The sequence below is a fragment of the Euleptes europaea genome, chromosome 7 (assembly GCF_029931775.1).
Source record: "Euleptes europaea isolate rEulEur1 chromosome 7, rEulEur1.hap1, whole genome shotgun sequence".
NCBI classification, from domain to species: Eukaryota; Metazoa; Chordata; class Lepidosauria; order Squamata; family Sphaerodactylidae; genus Euleptes; species Euleptes europaea.
This window is the reverse complement of record NC_079318.1, coordinates 77,218,405-77,233,018: the sequence shown is the minus strand read 5'-3', so window position 1 is coordinate 77,233,018 and position 14,614 is coordinate 77,218,405. Positions and strand designations below refer to the sequence as shown.

The 14,614-nt window shown below is 48.9% G+C and overlaps 1 protein-coding gene across 1 annotated transcript in view; it reads right to left on the bottom strand.

Annotated features, from left to right (window-relative positions):
* Positions 1–8,358, bottom strand: part of SCARA3 (scavenger receptor class A member 3) — a 39,698-nt gene extending 31,340 nt beyond the window's left edge. Inside the window, 1 exon segment of the mRNA XM_056853411.1 lies at positions 8,058–8,358. Within this exon segment, the coding sequence (XP_056709389.1) occupies positions 8,058–8,358 (301 nt within the window).
* Positions 8,359–14,614: the final 6,256 nt, after the last annotated feature.

The following is a 14,614-nucleotide window of genomic DNA, read 5'->3' as shown; positions in this document are numbered from 1 at the left end:
TGAAACCACAAGACTTGCAATAAAATTATGAGAATATCCTGGGTTCTCAGATTACAAGCCAAATATGCAATTAAAAAAAAACCCAACCACACCACATCACTTAAAACATTGCCGGGGCCACAGAGGCAGCATTTTGGAACAGTTTGAGAACATAGTCATTGAAAAAAAGATACGGGACCGACCCCAAGTCTTAGGGAAGGGGATAATGCATGAATATTCTTGCTGAGTATTTCCCCCCTACATCTTATTAAATGCTTTTGGAATCACAAGTCTAGGAGAGGGACAATTTTATCACTCCACAGAGGTCAAATTGCTATTCATCCAGTTATCACAGGCTGGATCTTCCCTGTTTGATCCGGCTCGGTGGACCCTGGGTTACAGCTTGTGGTCTATGAACATAAGAACATAGGAAAAGCCATGCTGGATTAGACCAAGGCCCATCAAATCCAGCAGTCTGTTCACACAGTGGCCAACCAGGTGCCTCTAGGAAGCCCACCAACAAGATGACTGCAGCATCATTATCCTGCCAGTGTTCCACAGATGTAATATAATGGGCATGCTCCTCTGATCCTGGAGAGAATAGGTATGCATCATGATTAGTATTCTTTTTGACTAGTAGCCATGGATAGCCCTATCCTCCATGAACATGTCCACTCCCCTCTTAAAGCCTTCCAAGTTGGCAGCCATCACCCCATCCTGGGGCAGGGAGTTCCACAATTTAACTATCTATGTTTCACACCAACTGGACCAATGAAAATAATTCTGGGGTAAAAATGGCCACCTAGGATACAGAGCCATACAAGTCCAGAGAAATCGGGTAGGGTGGATGATACACATGAAACTGCTGGTCCATCAAGGTCAGTACTGTCTACTCTGCCTGAAACCCTGGAGAGCCGCTGCCGGTCTGAGTAGACAATATTGACTTTGATGGACCAAGGGTCTGATTCAGTATAAGGCAGCTTCATGTGTTCATGTGTACGCTGACTAGCAGTGGCTCTACAGGGCCTCAGGTTGAGGTCCTTCACATCACCTTCTGCCTGATAGTTTTTTTAAACTGGAGATGTTGGGGGGTTTGAACCTAGGACTTTTTGAATGCCAAGGAGATGCTCTACGACTGAGCCATGCCCCCACCCAGTACAAGAGGGTGATTCTTCTAAAGTGCAGCCAAAAGATTAGGATAGGGCTGGCGTATAAGGAACGAAGATGGAATTAGGTCTGCATCCATGTGGCCACAAGTCTCCATGCCTGGTTCTGTGGGGGCCATCACGTAGCAGCCCAGCCTAGAGTGAGCAGGTACGGGAGGAGAAGGAAGAAGAAGAGGAAGAAGAGTTGGGTTTTTTAAGGAGAATGAAACTGGCTTACAGTCTCCTTCCTTTCCTCTCCCCACAACAGATATCAACCTTTTGAGTAGGGTTGCCAATCTCCAGGTACTAGCTGGAGATCTCCTGCTATCACAACTGATCTCCAGCCGATAGAGATCAGTTCCCCTGGAGAAAATGGCCACTTGGCAATTGGACTCTATGGCATTGAAGTCCCTCGCCTCCCCAAACACTGCCCTCCTCGGGTTCCACCCCCAAACCTCCTGCCGGTGGCAAAGAGGGACTGGCAACCCTACTTGTGAGGTAGGTGAAGCTGAGAGAGTTTGGAGAGAACTGTGACTTGCCCAAGGTCACCCAGCTGGCTTCATGTGGAGGAGTGGGGAAACCCGGTTCATCAGACTGGAGTCCGCCACTCTTAACCACTACACCAGGCTGAAGGGATGACAGGCCAGCAAAAGTGCTCATTCTCACTCCTTGCCAGTTCTAGGGATGGACAGCATGTGCCTGCTGCCCTCTGGTGCTGGAAGTTAGGACATCCAGTGGAAACGGAGGTGCGCCTTCAACCACCGGCGCGTCTCTGCTTCTGGCTTACTCTTCTCTGTCCCCTTGCCATATCAAGCAATCACACCAACGCCAGAGTTTCTGCCACAACTGTGAGGAGTGGCTTAAGAAGGCCCACCAAGTTCGGCTCAGTGGCCCCAGCAACACCGCAAAGCTGTAGTAGCGCTACTGGGGCTTGACTCTGCTTTCTCCTGGCTGCCAGTCCTCCCCACCCCAAAGCAAGGGACCCACTACGAATTTTTAATTTAAACGGCCAGTCCTCCCCTGTACTCCAGTTACTGCAGAACAAGAAACAAAAAGGGACACGGAAGGGCCCCAAAACAAAGGCCTTTTTATTAAAAGCAACCAAAATAACGCAATACAGGAAGGCAAGTGTTTTGTGCATAATTCTGCCTCCTGGAAAACCTGTAACTTGAGCCAAGTTGAGCAGCGAGGGGTCAGTCTAATTGACACAGCCCCATGCATCTGCCAAGGCAGGTCCTCGCCCACTGGCAGGACGGAGTGACCATAAAAAGCGCCCTGCTGGGTCAAATCAAGATAATGTCCCTCTAGTCCAGCATTCTGTTTCCAGCCCGCAAGCAGTATGCTTGGAGAATATATACCTACCAATTCAGGAGACTTCGGCATGCGACTTGTGAAGTTGTATCTGATGGAAGCTTCTGTTGCAATAGCAGAACAATCCTCTTAGGAGAGCATGCACAGAATCGAAGCCCGAGTCTTTAAGGGGCTACAAGACTCTCTTGTTTTGGCTGCAACAGATTTTCTTGTGCATCCCTCTGGAATAAATTTGCTCCTTTTAAAGGCCCCATGGGGCTCTTTATGGCTTTGCATCGGCAGACAGACACAGCTACGCTTCTGGAATGTGTCCCTAATTAACACATTGTCTGCTTCTTGGTCGTACAAGGCAACAGACATGGCCTTGTAAGCGTCAGCTGCAATTCAGCATTGATGTGGGTCTCCAAAATGCAAAGAAATCTGTAGCACATTCCCAGCTGGATGGATCTTCCCATCTCATTTGCTTTTTCAATGGTACTGCATTCACAGTGGTAGTCAAAGTCTGGAGTGATGGGAAGGGAAACTAATTTTTTTAATGAAATTATGTTGGAAAATGTAATTTCCCTCCTGTAGGACATCCTGCCCCACAGTTATAGGCCTGTCAAGAAACTTCCAAATGTTCCCTAACTCTCTTTGACTTTCCATTCTACTCCTGCTGAAGAGACCCGTGTAACTCAAAAACTATCATATTGCTACACACGGAGCAAGACAGTTTGGGAGGGTTTTTTTTGCCACTTGTAAACAATGCCAGTTTTAAATGGACTGCTTTTGGAGTGGAGTTAAGTTTAACCAAATAAATCACAAACATAGGATTGGCAACACGGCTATTTCCACAAATGACAAACTGAAGGTGGTTTAGTGAAGATGAACATAGGTGAAGCTGCCGAACACTGAATCAGACCCTTGGCCCAGCAGGATCAGTATTGTCTACGCAGACTGGCCGTGGCTCTCGAGTCCCAGGCAAAGGTCTTTCCCATCCAGCTACTGCCTGGTCTTTTAAACTGAAGATGTCAGGAATTGAACCTGGGACTTTCTGCATGCAAAGCAGAAGCTCTTCTACTGACCCACACAGCCCCTTATCCATACATCTGTTTTCAAAACAGCTCTCCTCTTTTCTACGTTACATCGAGTTGACATTCTTTCCTAGTAACGTGCTGAAAGGTGAAGCATGTGCACGAACACGGCTTGTTGCTTGAGCTCACGTAAAGACGTCCTTCAGCATCAGCCCCCTCTCTTCTTCTGTGAAGTGTAACTCAGGATTCCTGGCGTGAAACAAACTCTGGTTCCGTGACAGAGGCGATTCAGCCGGGTGCCTGCATTCACACACCACAGGGAACTGGAGCTTATTTCAAAACCAAGGATCCTTAATTGGGTTCTGCATGAGAAGAGTGGGGCGGGTGGGGGGGGGGGAGGAAGTCATGTGCAGAACCAAGGCAACAAACAGTTTTCCTGCCCCAGTCTTGGTTTAATTGTAGTTTGTTGTGACCGAATGCTTCCTTTAGTGAAAACCCCTTAAGAAAGCTCGGTATGAAAAAGCATTTTCACATAAAGACTGTGCACCTTCCTCTTTTCACATTAACAACAATCAGCCCCCCTCCCCAGTTTTTTGGCACATGAAAAGGCATAGGGGTTGTGTGTGTGTGTGTGTGGGGGGGGAAATGACTTCCACACTGTGGGCTCGAATTGCTTTAAAAAGGTGATGGTGAACTTGTGGTGGGGACATGTTTGCCGTCACGTTGAGTTTGACGCTAGGGTTCCCACATTTGCCCATAGCAGCAAGCACCACACAAGGGTTCTTTGGTACCCTACAGGGTAACATATTTGTTAGGACAGGTGCCTTAGGGAGCCAGAGTCCACTTCCCTAGATCCATTACCACACCCAAGTAAGAACAGCAGTTCTCTTACAAAGGGATTTCAAAGGGAGATTAGAAAGAGAGATTGCTGAATTAAAACTAATAATGAAGCTCAAGACAATGCATTCTCCAGGACTTAATAGAGATTTGGGATTCCTGTCTCATTACCAATGCTGATTTCTCTGCGCCTGCTACCCCTCTGCATATCACACTTAATCCGATCACGCCTGCTAATGCCATTTACTTGCTGTTGGCATTTTCATTGCCATTGTGTGTCTAATTCATTCTTCTTTACTTAAGGATAGATGGAATCACATTCTGGCTGTATCTGAAGAAGTGAGCTGTGGCTCACGAAAGCTCGAACCCTGCCAGAAATTTTGTTAGTCTTTAAGGTGCTACTGGACTCTTGCTCTTTTTAACAAACTGTAATTCAGCATAAACTCTTGTGAGTCAGAACTCACTTAATGTGATACATTATATTCAAGATCTTAATCTGCCTTGATAACAGAGACAACATTAGATCATGATGAGATATCCTTGTTAGTCTGTTTATAGCTGTAGAAAAGAGACAGAGTCCAGTAGCACCTTAAAGACTAACAAAATTTCTGGCAGGATATGAGCTTTCGTGAGTCACAGGTCACTTCTTCAGAGACAAGATTAGTGTGTCAAACTAGGAATGGGGAGTCTTTACACAAGAACTGGGTTCAAGTATCTCTTCTGAGCTGTAAACTCATTGGGAGGCCTTCTTTTGGTATAAGGACCTAGAACTGGGAAAACCAGCGTTCAAGTCTCCATTCTGCGATGAAAATCCCAGGGGGATGACCCTGACCCAGTCATTCTCTCAGTCTCAGCCTAACTACCTCACAGGCTTGTTGTGAGGAGAAAAGAACCATACACTGGCATCAGTTCCTTGGACAAAGACGTAACAAATAATGTCTAAAATGCAAAATTCTGGGATTCATGTCTACTTGCAAGCCACATCTTATGGAGGAAAGACACTCTGCAGTTTTCTTTTCAATTATGCATCAGCACTTTTTAAATACTAAAAATATCGTTCATGAGAACTGGGTTTAATTCTCTCACCTCAGCCATAAACTCACGAAGGGTGGGGGTTTAATTTTGTATAAGGCCCTACACAAGCCATTATTGCCTATCCCCCTCCCCCAGCAAGGCAATCCTGGCTCACCATGCAGGGCTGTCCTCAAGAAGTTATGAGCAGTGTAAAAAACGGGGGGGGGGGGGGTGTTTGCTATATATTAAAGCACATTTTATGGCCTCATTTTACAGCTGGAGAAAACAGTGGTGGTTTGCCTGAGACCTTCCAGTGGGCAGCAGCTGGCTTTCTTCCAGATCCTACAGGGGTGCCAGGAAGACCAACAAGGAGCCTGGTGGTCACTTTAAAAACTAACATCTGGATTTTGTGAGCGGTAAAGCCCTGCTCTTGTGAAGGACCAGCTCTTGTGATGGAAACCCTCCAAGCCCTGCCCTGGATCTCTCCAGGATTAGAGGAGCATGCCTGTTATATTAGGAGGTGCTTCGGAAGACAGGCAGGATAGTGCTGCCGCAATTGTCTTGTTTGTGGGTTTCCAAGAGGCACCTGGTTGGCCACTGTAGGAACAGACTGCTGGACTTGATGGGCTTGGTCTGATCCAGCAGGGCCTTTCTTATGTTCTTATGTTCAAACCTATTCTCTCCAGGATCAGAGGAGCATGCCTATTATATTAGGTGCTTTGGGACACAGGCAAGAGGATGCTGCTGCAGTCGTCTTGTTTTGTGGGCCTCCGAGAGGCACCCGGTTGGCCACTGTGTGGGCAGACTGCTGGTCTCGATGGGCCTGGGTCTGATCCAGCATGGCCTTTCTTATGTTCATACCTATTCTCTCCAGGATCAGAGGAGCATGCCTATTATATTAGGTGCTTTGGGACACAGGCAAGAGGATGCTGCTGCAGTCGCCTTGTTTTGTGGGCCTCCGAGAGGCACCCGGTTGGCCACTGTGTGGACAGACTGCTGGACTCGATGGGCCTGGGTCTGATCCAGCAGGGCCTTTCTTATGTTCTTATGTTCATACCTCTTCTCTCCAGGATCAGAGGAGCATGCCTATTATATTAGGTGCTTTGGGACACAGGCAAGAGGATGCTGCTGCAGTCGTCTTGTTTTGTGGGCCTCCGAGAGGCCCCCGGTTGGCCACTGTGTGGACAGACTGCTGGACTCGATGGGCCTGGGTCTGATCCAGCATGGCCTCTCTTATGTTCATACCTACTCTCCAGGATCAGAGGAGTATGCCTATTATATTAGGTGCTTTGGGACACAGGCAAGAGGATGCTGCTGCAGTCGCCTTGTTTTGTGGGCCTCCGAGAGGCCCCCGGTTGGCCACTGTGTGGACAGACTGCTGGACTCGATGGGCCTGGGTCTGATCCAGCATGGCCTTTCTTATGTTCATACCTACTTTCCAGGATCAGAGGAGCATGCCTATTATATTAGGTGCTTTGGGACACAGGCAAGAGGATGCTGCTGCAGTCGTCTTGTTTTGTGGGCCTCCGAGAGGCCCCCGGTTGGCCACTGTGTGGTCAGACTGCTGGACTCGATGGGCCTGGGTCTGATCCAGCATGGCCTTTCTTATGTTCATACCTACTCTCCAGGATCCGAGGAGCATGCCTATTATATGCTTTGGGACATAGGCAAGAGGATGCTGCTGCAGTCGCCTTGTTTTGTGGGCCTCCGAGAGGCCCCCGGTTGGCCACTGTGTGGACAGACTGCTGGACTCGATGGGCCTGGGTCTGATCCAGAATGGCCTTTCTTATGTTCATACCTACTTTCCAGGATCAGAGGAGCATGCCTATTATATTAGGTGCTTTGGGACACAGGCAAGAGGATGCTGCTGCAGTCGTCTTGTTTTGTGGGCCTCCGAGAGGCCCCCGGTTGGCCACTGTGTGGACAGACTGCTGGACTCGATGGGCCTGGGTCTGATCCAGCATGGCCTTTCTTATGTTCTTATGTTCATACCTACTCTCCAGGATCAGAGGAGCATGCCTATTATATTAGGTGCTTTGGGACACAGGCAAGAGGATGCTGCTGCAGTCGTCTTGTTTTGTGGGCCTCCGAGAGCCCCCGGTTGGCCACTGTGTGGACAGACTGCTGGACTTGATGGGCCTGGGTCTGATCCAGCATGGCCTTTCTTATGTTCATACCTACTCTCCAGGATCAGAGGAGCATGCCTATTATATTAGGTGCTTTGGGACACAGGCAAGAGGATGCTGCTGCAGTCGTCTTGTTTTGTGGGCCTCCGAGAGGCCCCCGGTTGGCCACTGTGTGGACAGACTGCTGGACTCGATGGGCCTGGGTCTGATCCAGCATGGCCTTTCTTATGTTCTTATGTTCATACCTCTTCTCTCCAGGATCAGAGGAGCATGCCTATTATATTAGGTGCTTTGGGACACAGGCAAGAGGATGCTGCTGCAGTCGTCTTGTTTTGTGGGCCTCCGAGAGCCCCCGGTTGGCCACTGTGTGTACAGACTGCTGGACTCGATGGGCCTGGGTCTGATCCAGCAGGGCCTCTCTTATGTTCATACCTATTCTCTCCAGGATCAGAGGAGCATGCCTGTTATATTAGGTGCTTTGGGACACAGGCAGGATAATGCTGCTGCAGTCGCCTTGTTTTGTGGGCCTCCTAGAGGCCCCCGGTTGGCCACTGTGCGGACAGACTGCTGGACTTGATGGACCTTGGTCTGATCCAGCAGGGCCTCTCTTATGTTCTTATGGCGCATCTCACTAGAGCCGGGCTTCTCCACGCGTGGAGCAGGGGCGCCCCCTGACGGCGCGCCTGGGCTCTGCGCTTTGCCGGGCAGACCTTTCGTTGGTCCGGCGGCCGTCGGGCTCAGGGGCGGCGGACGAGGAGGAGGAGGAGGAGGAGCCGACCTATAAAGGGCGCTCGCCGGCCACTGCGGCCAGGATCGTCCGGGGGGAGGAAGGAGGACCGGAGCAGCTGCGAGGTGGGGCTGCTGCGTTTGCTTTGCAAGGGCGGGGGAGCGAGGGTGCCTTTGGGTCTGCGGGGAGGGAGCACCCTTCTCCATCCCCGCTGGCTTTTCTGGGTCCCTTCCCCGCAAGGGCGCAACCAAGCTCCGGGCATTTGAGTGTCTCCCCCCCCCCCACGCTCCCGGGGTCAAGGCAGCCTGCAGAGAGAGTGCCCACCTGGGGATACCCAAGTGCAAATTGAGGGGGGGGGGAGAACTCTGCCTTTGCAAAAGCGACGCGTCTCGGGGCTCGTTCCCACGTACGCACAAAGGGGAGAGTGAAAAGTGGGGCATGACGTAGTTCTCTCTCCCTCGAAGGGAGGTGGGGAAAGAGGTCGAGGGTATGGATGTGGGGAGCGCACCTTCCCCGGAGGTTTTGAAGCAGAAGCTAGATGGCCATCTGTCAGCAATGCTGATTCTATGACCTTAGGCAGATCACGAGAGGGAGGGCATCTTGGCCATCTTCTGGGCATGGAGTAGGGGTCACTGGGTGTGTGTGTGTGGGGGGGGAGGACGTTGTGAATTTCCTGCATTGTGCAGGGGGTTGGACTAGATGGCCCTGGGGGTCCCTTCCAACTCTGTGATTGTCTGTAGCCCCCGGTTTCTGCTCCGCTCGGGGGTGGAGAAGCCGCCGCGATTATCGGGGGCGTAAATAGAACCGTCCGAGCCCCCCGATCGGGATCTTGCCCACGCTTTTGGCGTCGGGGATCGCTGAGCGTTTCGGCCCCGGGGGAAGAAGGCTTGGCCGTGGAAACATCTAGCTGCACCTTTCGGAATGGGGGGTGTTGGAGAGGGAGCTTGGGGAAAAGATGGACCCGATCCACCCTGGTATGGAAAAGAGGGACGTTTCTCAGCAAGTAAGAGTCAAGTTGTTGGAAGCTGGAGGGCAGGCTGCGTGGGGTAGTGGTTACATTTGCTGGGGTTGTTCATTGCCAGGTGCTAGAACGTGCTTGGAGCAGGAGGAACTGGGAGCCAAGATCTCTTGGGTTTGCTAGCCTTCTGTCTAGGGAGGTGTGTGGGGTTGCACGCAAGCTAAGGTGTAGAATGGTTAGTGCCTTCCAAGAAGGATTCCTGGCTTCTGAAAGCAGTGTTTCCCCGGAACAGAGTATGTGCTCAAGCCCTGGTCTTTTTCTGCAATCAAATGCTCTGCCTACTGGACATCCCTGTCCAGACTGTAAGGGCAAAAACGCATGGGAGGTTTTGCCTTGGATCTGCCCCTCTCTAAATGCACATTTTCCCCAGCCAAATCCTCAAAATGCAAAAATACCCCCCCCCCATGCAGAGTTTTGAGAATTCAGATGGGGAAAAGGTGCATCTAGAGAGCGGCAAAACCTCCCATGCATTTTTGCCCTAAGATTAAGTGGCCCAGATACAAACTGTGTCTTTAATATTCGGCCATTGCGGTGTGGACTGTTGATGCAGTTAAGTGTTGGCACTGCCTTTGAAACCCTGCCTAAGAGTAATGCTAACAGTGGTACTGGAGTGGAGACCCCTAGAATCAATCATGCATCTGTCTTTTCCTTCTGCAAGTTTAGTAATCCTCTTGGTATATGTACAGAAGCTTGAATTTGCATGCTGGGTGCCAGATGAACCCCCAGCTACCAGTTGGGGGAGGGACTGTGGGTTGGGTATTCACTTGCTTCTGCTCTGCCCCGCTCCTTTCCAGTTTCTTCTAGCTCCTGTCCTGCTACCTATGCGGCACCCTTAATTAGCTCTGTCTTTTTCTACCACCGCATTGTGGTTTTTGTTTTTTTTAAAGGGGGCAGAAAATTCAAGCATTACATCCTAAATAAATGGTGCAACTAGCAATTTTAGTGGGACCTGATTTTCCTTAGTAGGAAATTTTAGTTTGGCTTTGAGTTTCTACACAGGACTGGATGCTGCCAGTTTATGTTATCTCCTCTCTATTTCTGGGAGAAATGCTTGTCGGATGGTGCAGAGCCTTGCTTTGGCCAATAGAAGTCTTACCCTCGCCTTGCAGACTGATTCCGTGAAAACCTGGCTTCAAGCCCGGGTGTGAGAATATGCAGAGTGATCTGCAATGAAAACTGTAACAAATTTCAGAGCAGTGGCTGTGTTAGTCTGTTGCATCAACACTGAAAAAGAGAATTGCGACACTGTAAAACCTTACAGATTAATGATGGCGTGAACTTACTGGCTTCAGCCTGCCTCTTCTAATGCAGGAAGGGGCCTAATTTGGCAGGTATATGTAATGTGTGTGTGTGTTCAGTGTCATCAAGTCGCTTCCAACTCATTGGCGACCCTAGGAATCAATGTCCTCCAGAATGTCCTGTCTTTGACAGCCTTGCTCAGATCTTGCAAATTGAGGGCTGTGGCTTCCTTTATAGAGTCAATCCTTCTCTTGTTGGGTCTTCCTCTTTTCCTGCTGCCCTCCACTTTTCCTAGCATGACTGTCTTTTCTAGTGACTTTTAATGTGAGCAAAATACGACAGCCTCAGTTTAGTCATTTTAGCTTCTAGGGTCAGTTCAGGCTTGATTTGATCTATAACCCACTGATTTGGGGTTTTTTTTTGGCAGTCCACGGTATCCGTAACACTCTGCTCCAACACCACATTTCAAAGGAATCTACTTTCTTCCTGTCGGCTTTCTTCAATGTCCAGCTTTCACACCCATACATAGTAATAGGGAATACGATGGCATGAATGGTATCTGCAATAGAATGGTGAAAATTAACAATTTGAAAATGGTAGGGTTAAAAGGCAATGAAATGCAAGCACCCCCTTTTCCTCCAGTGAACTCAAGGTGGCATACATAATTCTCTCTTTTTTTATTCTCACAATGCCCCTGTAAAGTAGGCAATGCCGAGAGAGTAAGTGGCTCAATATGTGACACTTCCATGCAACATTCAGTTGTAAATAAACAAAGGAGGTGACCAATCATAACAGCAGTAATAGGTGGAAACTCAGTCATCCTAGAAATGCTAAGCAAATCTAACCCCTGTAGTGTTAAGAGAAACCCACAATTATGACTGAGTCTTGAATGAGTAGTGTCAGGCTTCCTTATGAAATCGCAGTTTTCCTCTGCAAATCTCCCTGTGAAGTTCTGTTGCCGAAGGATGTTGACTTTGTGGGTCTGCAAGAGAACAGTCTTTGGTATCAGGTTTGTGTTCATTCATTGTGTTGTGCAGAGGCAGAACTGGGTGTCACATGTTAATAGCAGGGCCTTATTGACAGATAATGGTGTATATTGCAATGGAGGCCGAATGGGGGAATGAGCCCCTGATGGTATGAACTGTGAAGCAATTTGAAAGGCCCTTGCCTGGACTTCTGGAACCAGTTTCTCTATAATGAACGGAAGAGGCCCTGAAGCTAGAACAATCCAATCTGTAGTAATCTGCATTTTCTTTGATCTTGCTTTGAACTGGACTTGCCCCAGATAGCTGCTACACATGAGTGCTCAAAGAGCAGGAAGGAAAAGATGCCAAACTCTGGGGCTATAGACAATTGATCTGACACATGCCTATGGAATGCGGGACCCTGGTTTATTAATAGTACATTCAGTGTTTTTTGTTCGGAATACCTGTGACAAAAGGTTTGTTTTCTGGAAGGCCTATATACCTTGTCTTAGTTTGCAGGAACGGCCAGCGTGTTCTTGGGCATTTCCGATGACCATGAGATTGAGAAGTTTGCTTTAAAAATATTACTAGAAAGTAAGGTGTTCATATCATTGCCTTTTTTTCCTTTTGCTGTCAAGTCGCAGCCTGCTTAATGGCGACCCTGGAGGGTTTTCAAGGCCAGAGATTATCAGAGGTGGCTTGGCGGTTTGCCATTGCTTCCCTCTGTGTAGTAACCCTGGACTCCTTTTGTGGTCTCCCACCCAAATACTAACCAAGGCTGACCCTGCTTGGCTTCCAAGATCTGGCAAGATTGGACTAGCCTGGGCTATCAAGGTCAGGGCATTCATATCTTACCCCCCAATATATGTACCCATACCAACTTGCCTGAGCTTGAGGGCCGATGAATGAACCTACACCTTCTAAGTAACATCCAGAGGAACTTGCAGGAGGGTTTTTTGGAGAGGTTTTTTGCCTCCCAGGTTATGGAACCCTTTTGTGCCAGTGGGATGGGGCTGTAGCTCAGTGGGAGAGCATCTGCTTGGCATGCAGAAGGTCCCAGGTTCAATCCCTGGCATCTCCAGTTAAAGGGACAAGGCAAGTAGGTGATGTGATAGACCCCTGCCTGAGACCCTGGAGACCCACTGCCGGTCTGAGTAGACAATACTGACTCGGTATTTGTTTTATAGTGATCTTAATTTCATTTTGTGTGAGTGTTTTATACAAATTGTCAGCTGCCTTGGTTGCCTTATTCAGGAAGAAAGGCGGCATATATATTGGCGAAATGAATATCGCAAAAAAAAAAAAAAGTTCTTCCCTGAACAAAGTGGCTTGTTTGCGGCTAAGCAAACAGAGCTCCCTTGCCACAAACTGCATGATAAAGGCTGGAGGGTCTGGCTAGTGCCACGTTGAGGGCTGTGCCACATTGGCTATTCTGAAGCTATGAAGAAAAGAAGGGGGCCGTACCAAGGCAAAACAAAGAAACAAATGGTGCAGAGGGAAACGAATTCTTTAAAAAAAATTATAACCTCTGTGCATTTTGCATACAGCTTCAACAGGGAGAATCTTTCAGATTCTTTTCAGTAACGTCCCCATGCATGCTTTATGCATTATTCTGAACCTATGCCTATACCACAACATCTATTCTGAACCTATGCCTATACCACAACATTTATTCTGAACCTATGCCTATACCACAACATTGTGCAAGTGTTTTGCTTCCTTTTTTGGCAGGAAGCCCTGCCTACACTGAAGTCTTGAGACTACTGCATTCTATCAGGTGGGCCTGCCTCTCTGTTGAAAGTATGCAATGAGGCCCAGCATAGAATTCATGGCTTGGATACAGGCTGGACTGTTTCATGGCTGCACGAATTTCCACCCATGGAGTTCAGCTCTCCTACCTCCTCCTCTCCCGTGACAGCCCAAAATGCTCCCTGAAATCCTGTTTCTGGAAGGAAAGAACTGCCTGCTTGAGCTTGCTGAGAGTGGCAGATCGTTCTGGGCTGGACAAATTGATGGTACAAAGCAGCATGTAAACGCTGACCACTGAAAACCGGGACTGGAAGAAACCGGCAGAGCTTCTAGTGTGTCTTAATCTGGCAATTCCCTGAAGGTGTGAAAGGGAAGGGGTGTGCCTGTGATTCAGAACTAAGAAGCATTGAAGTGCATGATGGGGAGGTAATGCAGGGGCTCCCACTGCTTTTCACACAAACAGGAACAATCTTGACCTCCTTCCCGTCTGGCGCCTTATCTCTAGGAGCCATTGAAATTGTTCCAGCATTTCCTTGCCTCTTTTGTTTTCCAGGCTAGGCAGAAGGGCACGTTTCCAGCTTCTCTGGCTTTCCACAGTCTCCTTTCACTGTCCTTCAGCTTCTGTTGAGTCAGTTGATGCTTCACTGGGCCAGGAGAATGACGAGATACAAAGCAGGTGCTGGCTTGCCTTTCGGTCAGACCACTTTCCCTCTGATGTGTCTGAAAAGACCTCGGCGTTCGTTGCACTCTGCTTGGTAGAGGGCACATTTTTCGCAAGCTGGTTCAAAGCTGCTTTGCAAGTCTGCTGGTTTCACACGAGGAGTCCTGGGATGGTGTATCCCAGGACCCCTTGCAAGTTGCCAGAGGATGCTGATGATAGAACACAAAGTACATCCTTGGGCGAAGCAAGAAAGTATCTTGGGCTGGCCCCAGGAGTGAGGAAGGCAGCTCTGTGATAGGGAGTCAAAAGGTGGAGAGCTTTACACGTGAAGGCTTGAAGCTGACGTGGAAAGCAAGAAAACTTCTCTGCAGAAGAGCTCCCTAATCATAGAGCTGCTGTCTGAATAGCCCTGACTAGCCTGAGCTTGTCAGAGCTTGGAAGCTAAGAAGAGTTGGCCGTGGTTAGTACTTGGATGGGAGACCACCAAGAAAGACCAGGGATGCAGGGAAAGGCAGTGGGAAACCAGCTCTGTGCACCTCTTGCCTTGACAACCCATGAAGGGTCACAAGAAGCTGGTTGCGACTTGACGGCACTTGATTATAATTAACCACCGAGAACCGAGGGAGTTAGCATGGGTGGCTTCCCGGTTAGTATGTGTGGCTGCAAAAGGAGACCCGTGTTGCTCAGAATTTAGGCATGAAGCTGAGTCTATCCATTTCTCTAGCCTAGTATTTTCTTCCTTTTCTTGGGTGTCTTGAGTGTGCTTGTTTTCCCTTCCATTTGTGGATCTTGGCATCATGGCTGGCTGGCTTGTGCTCAGCTGTTTTTGG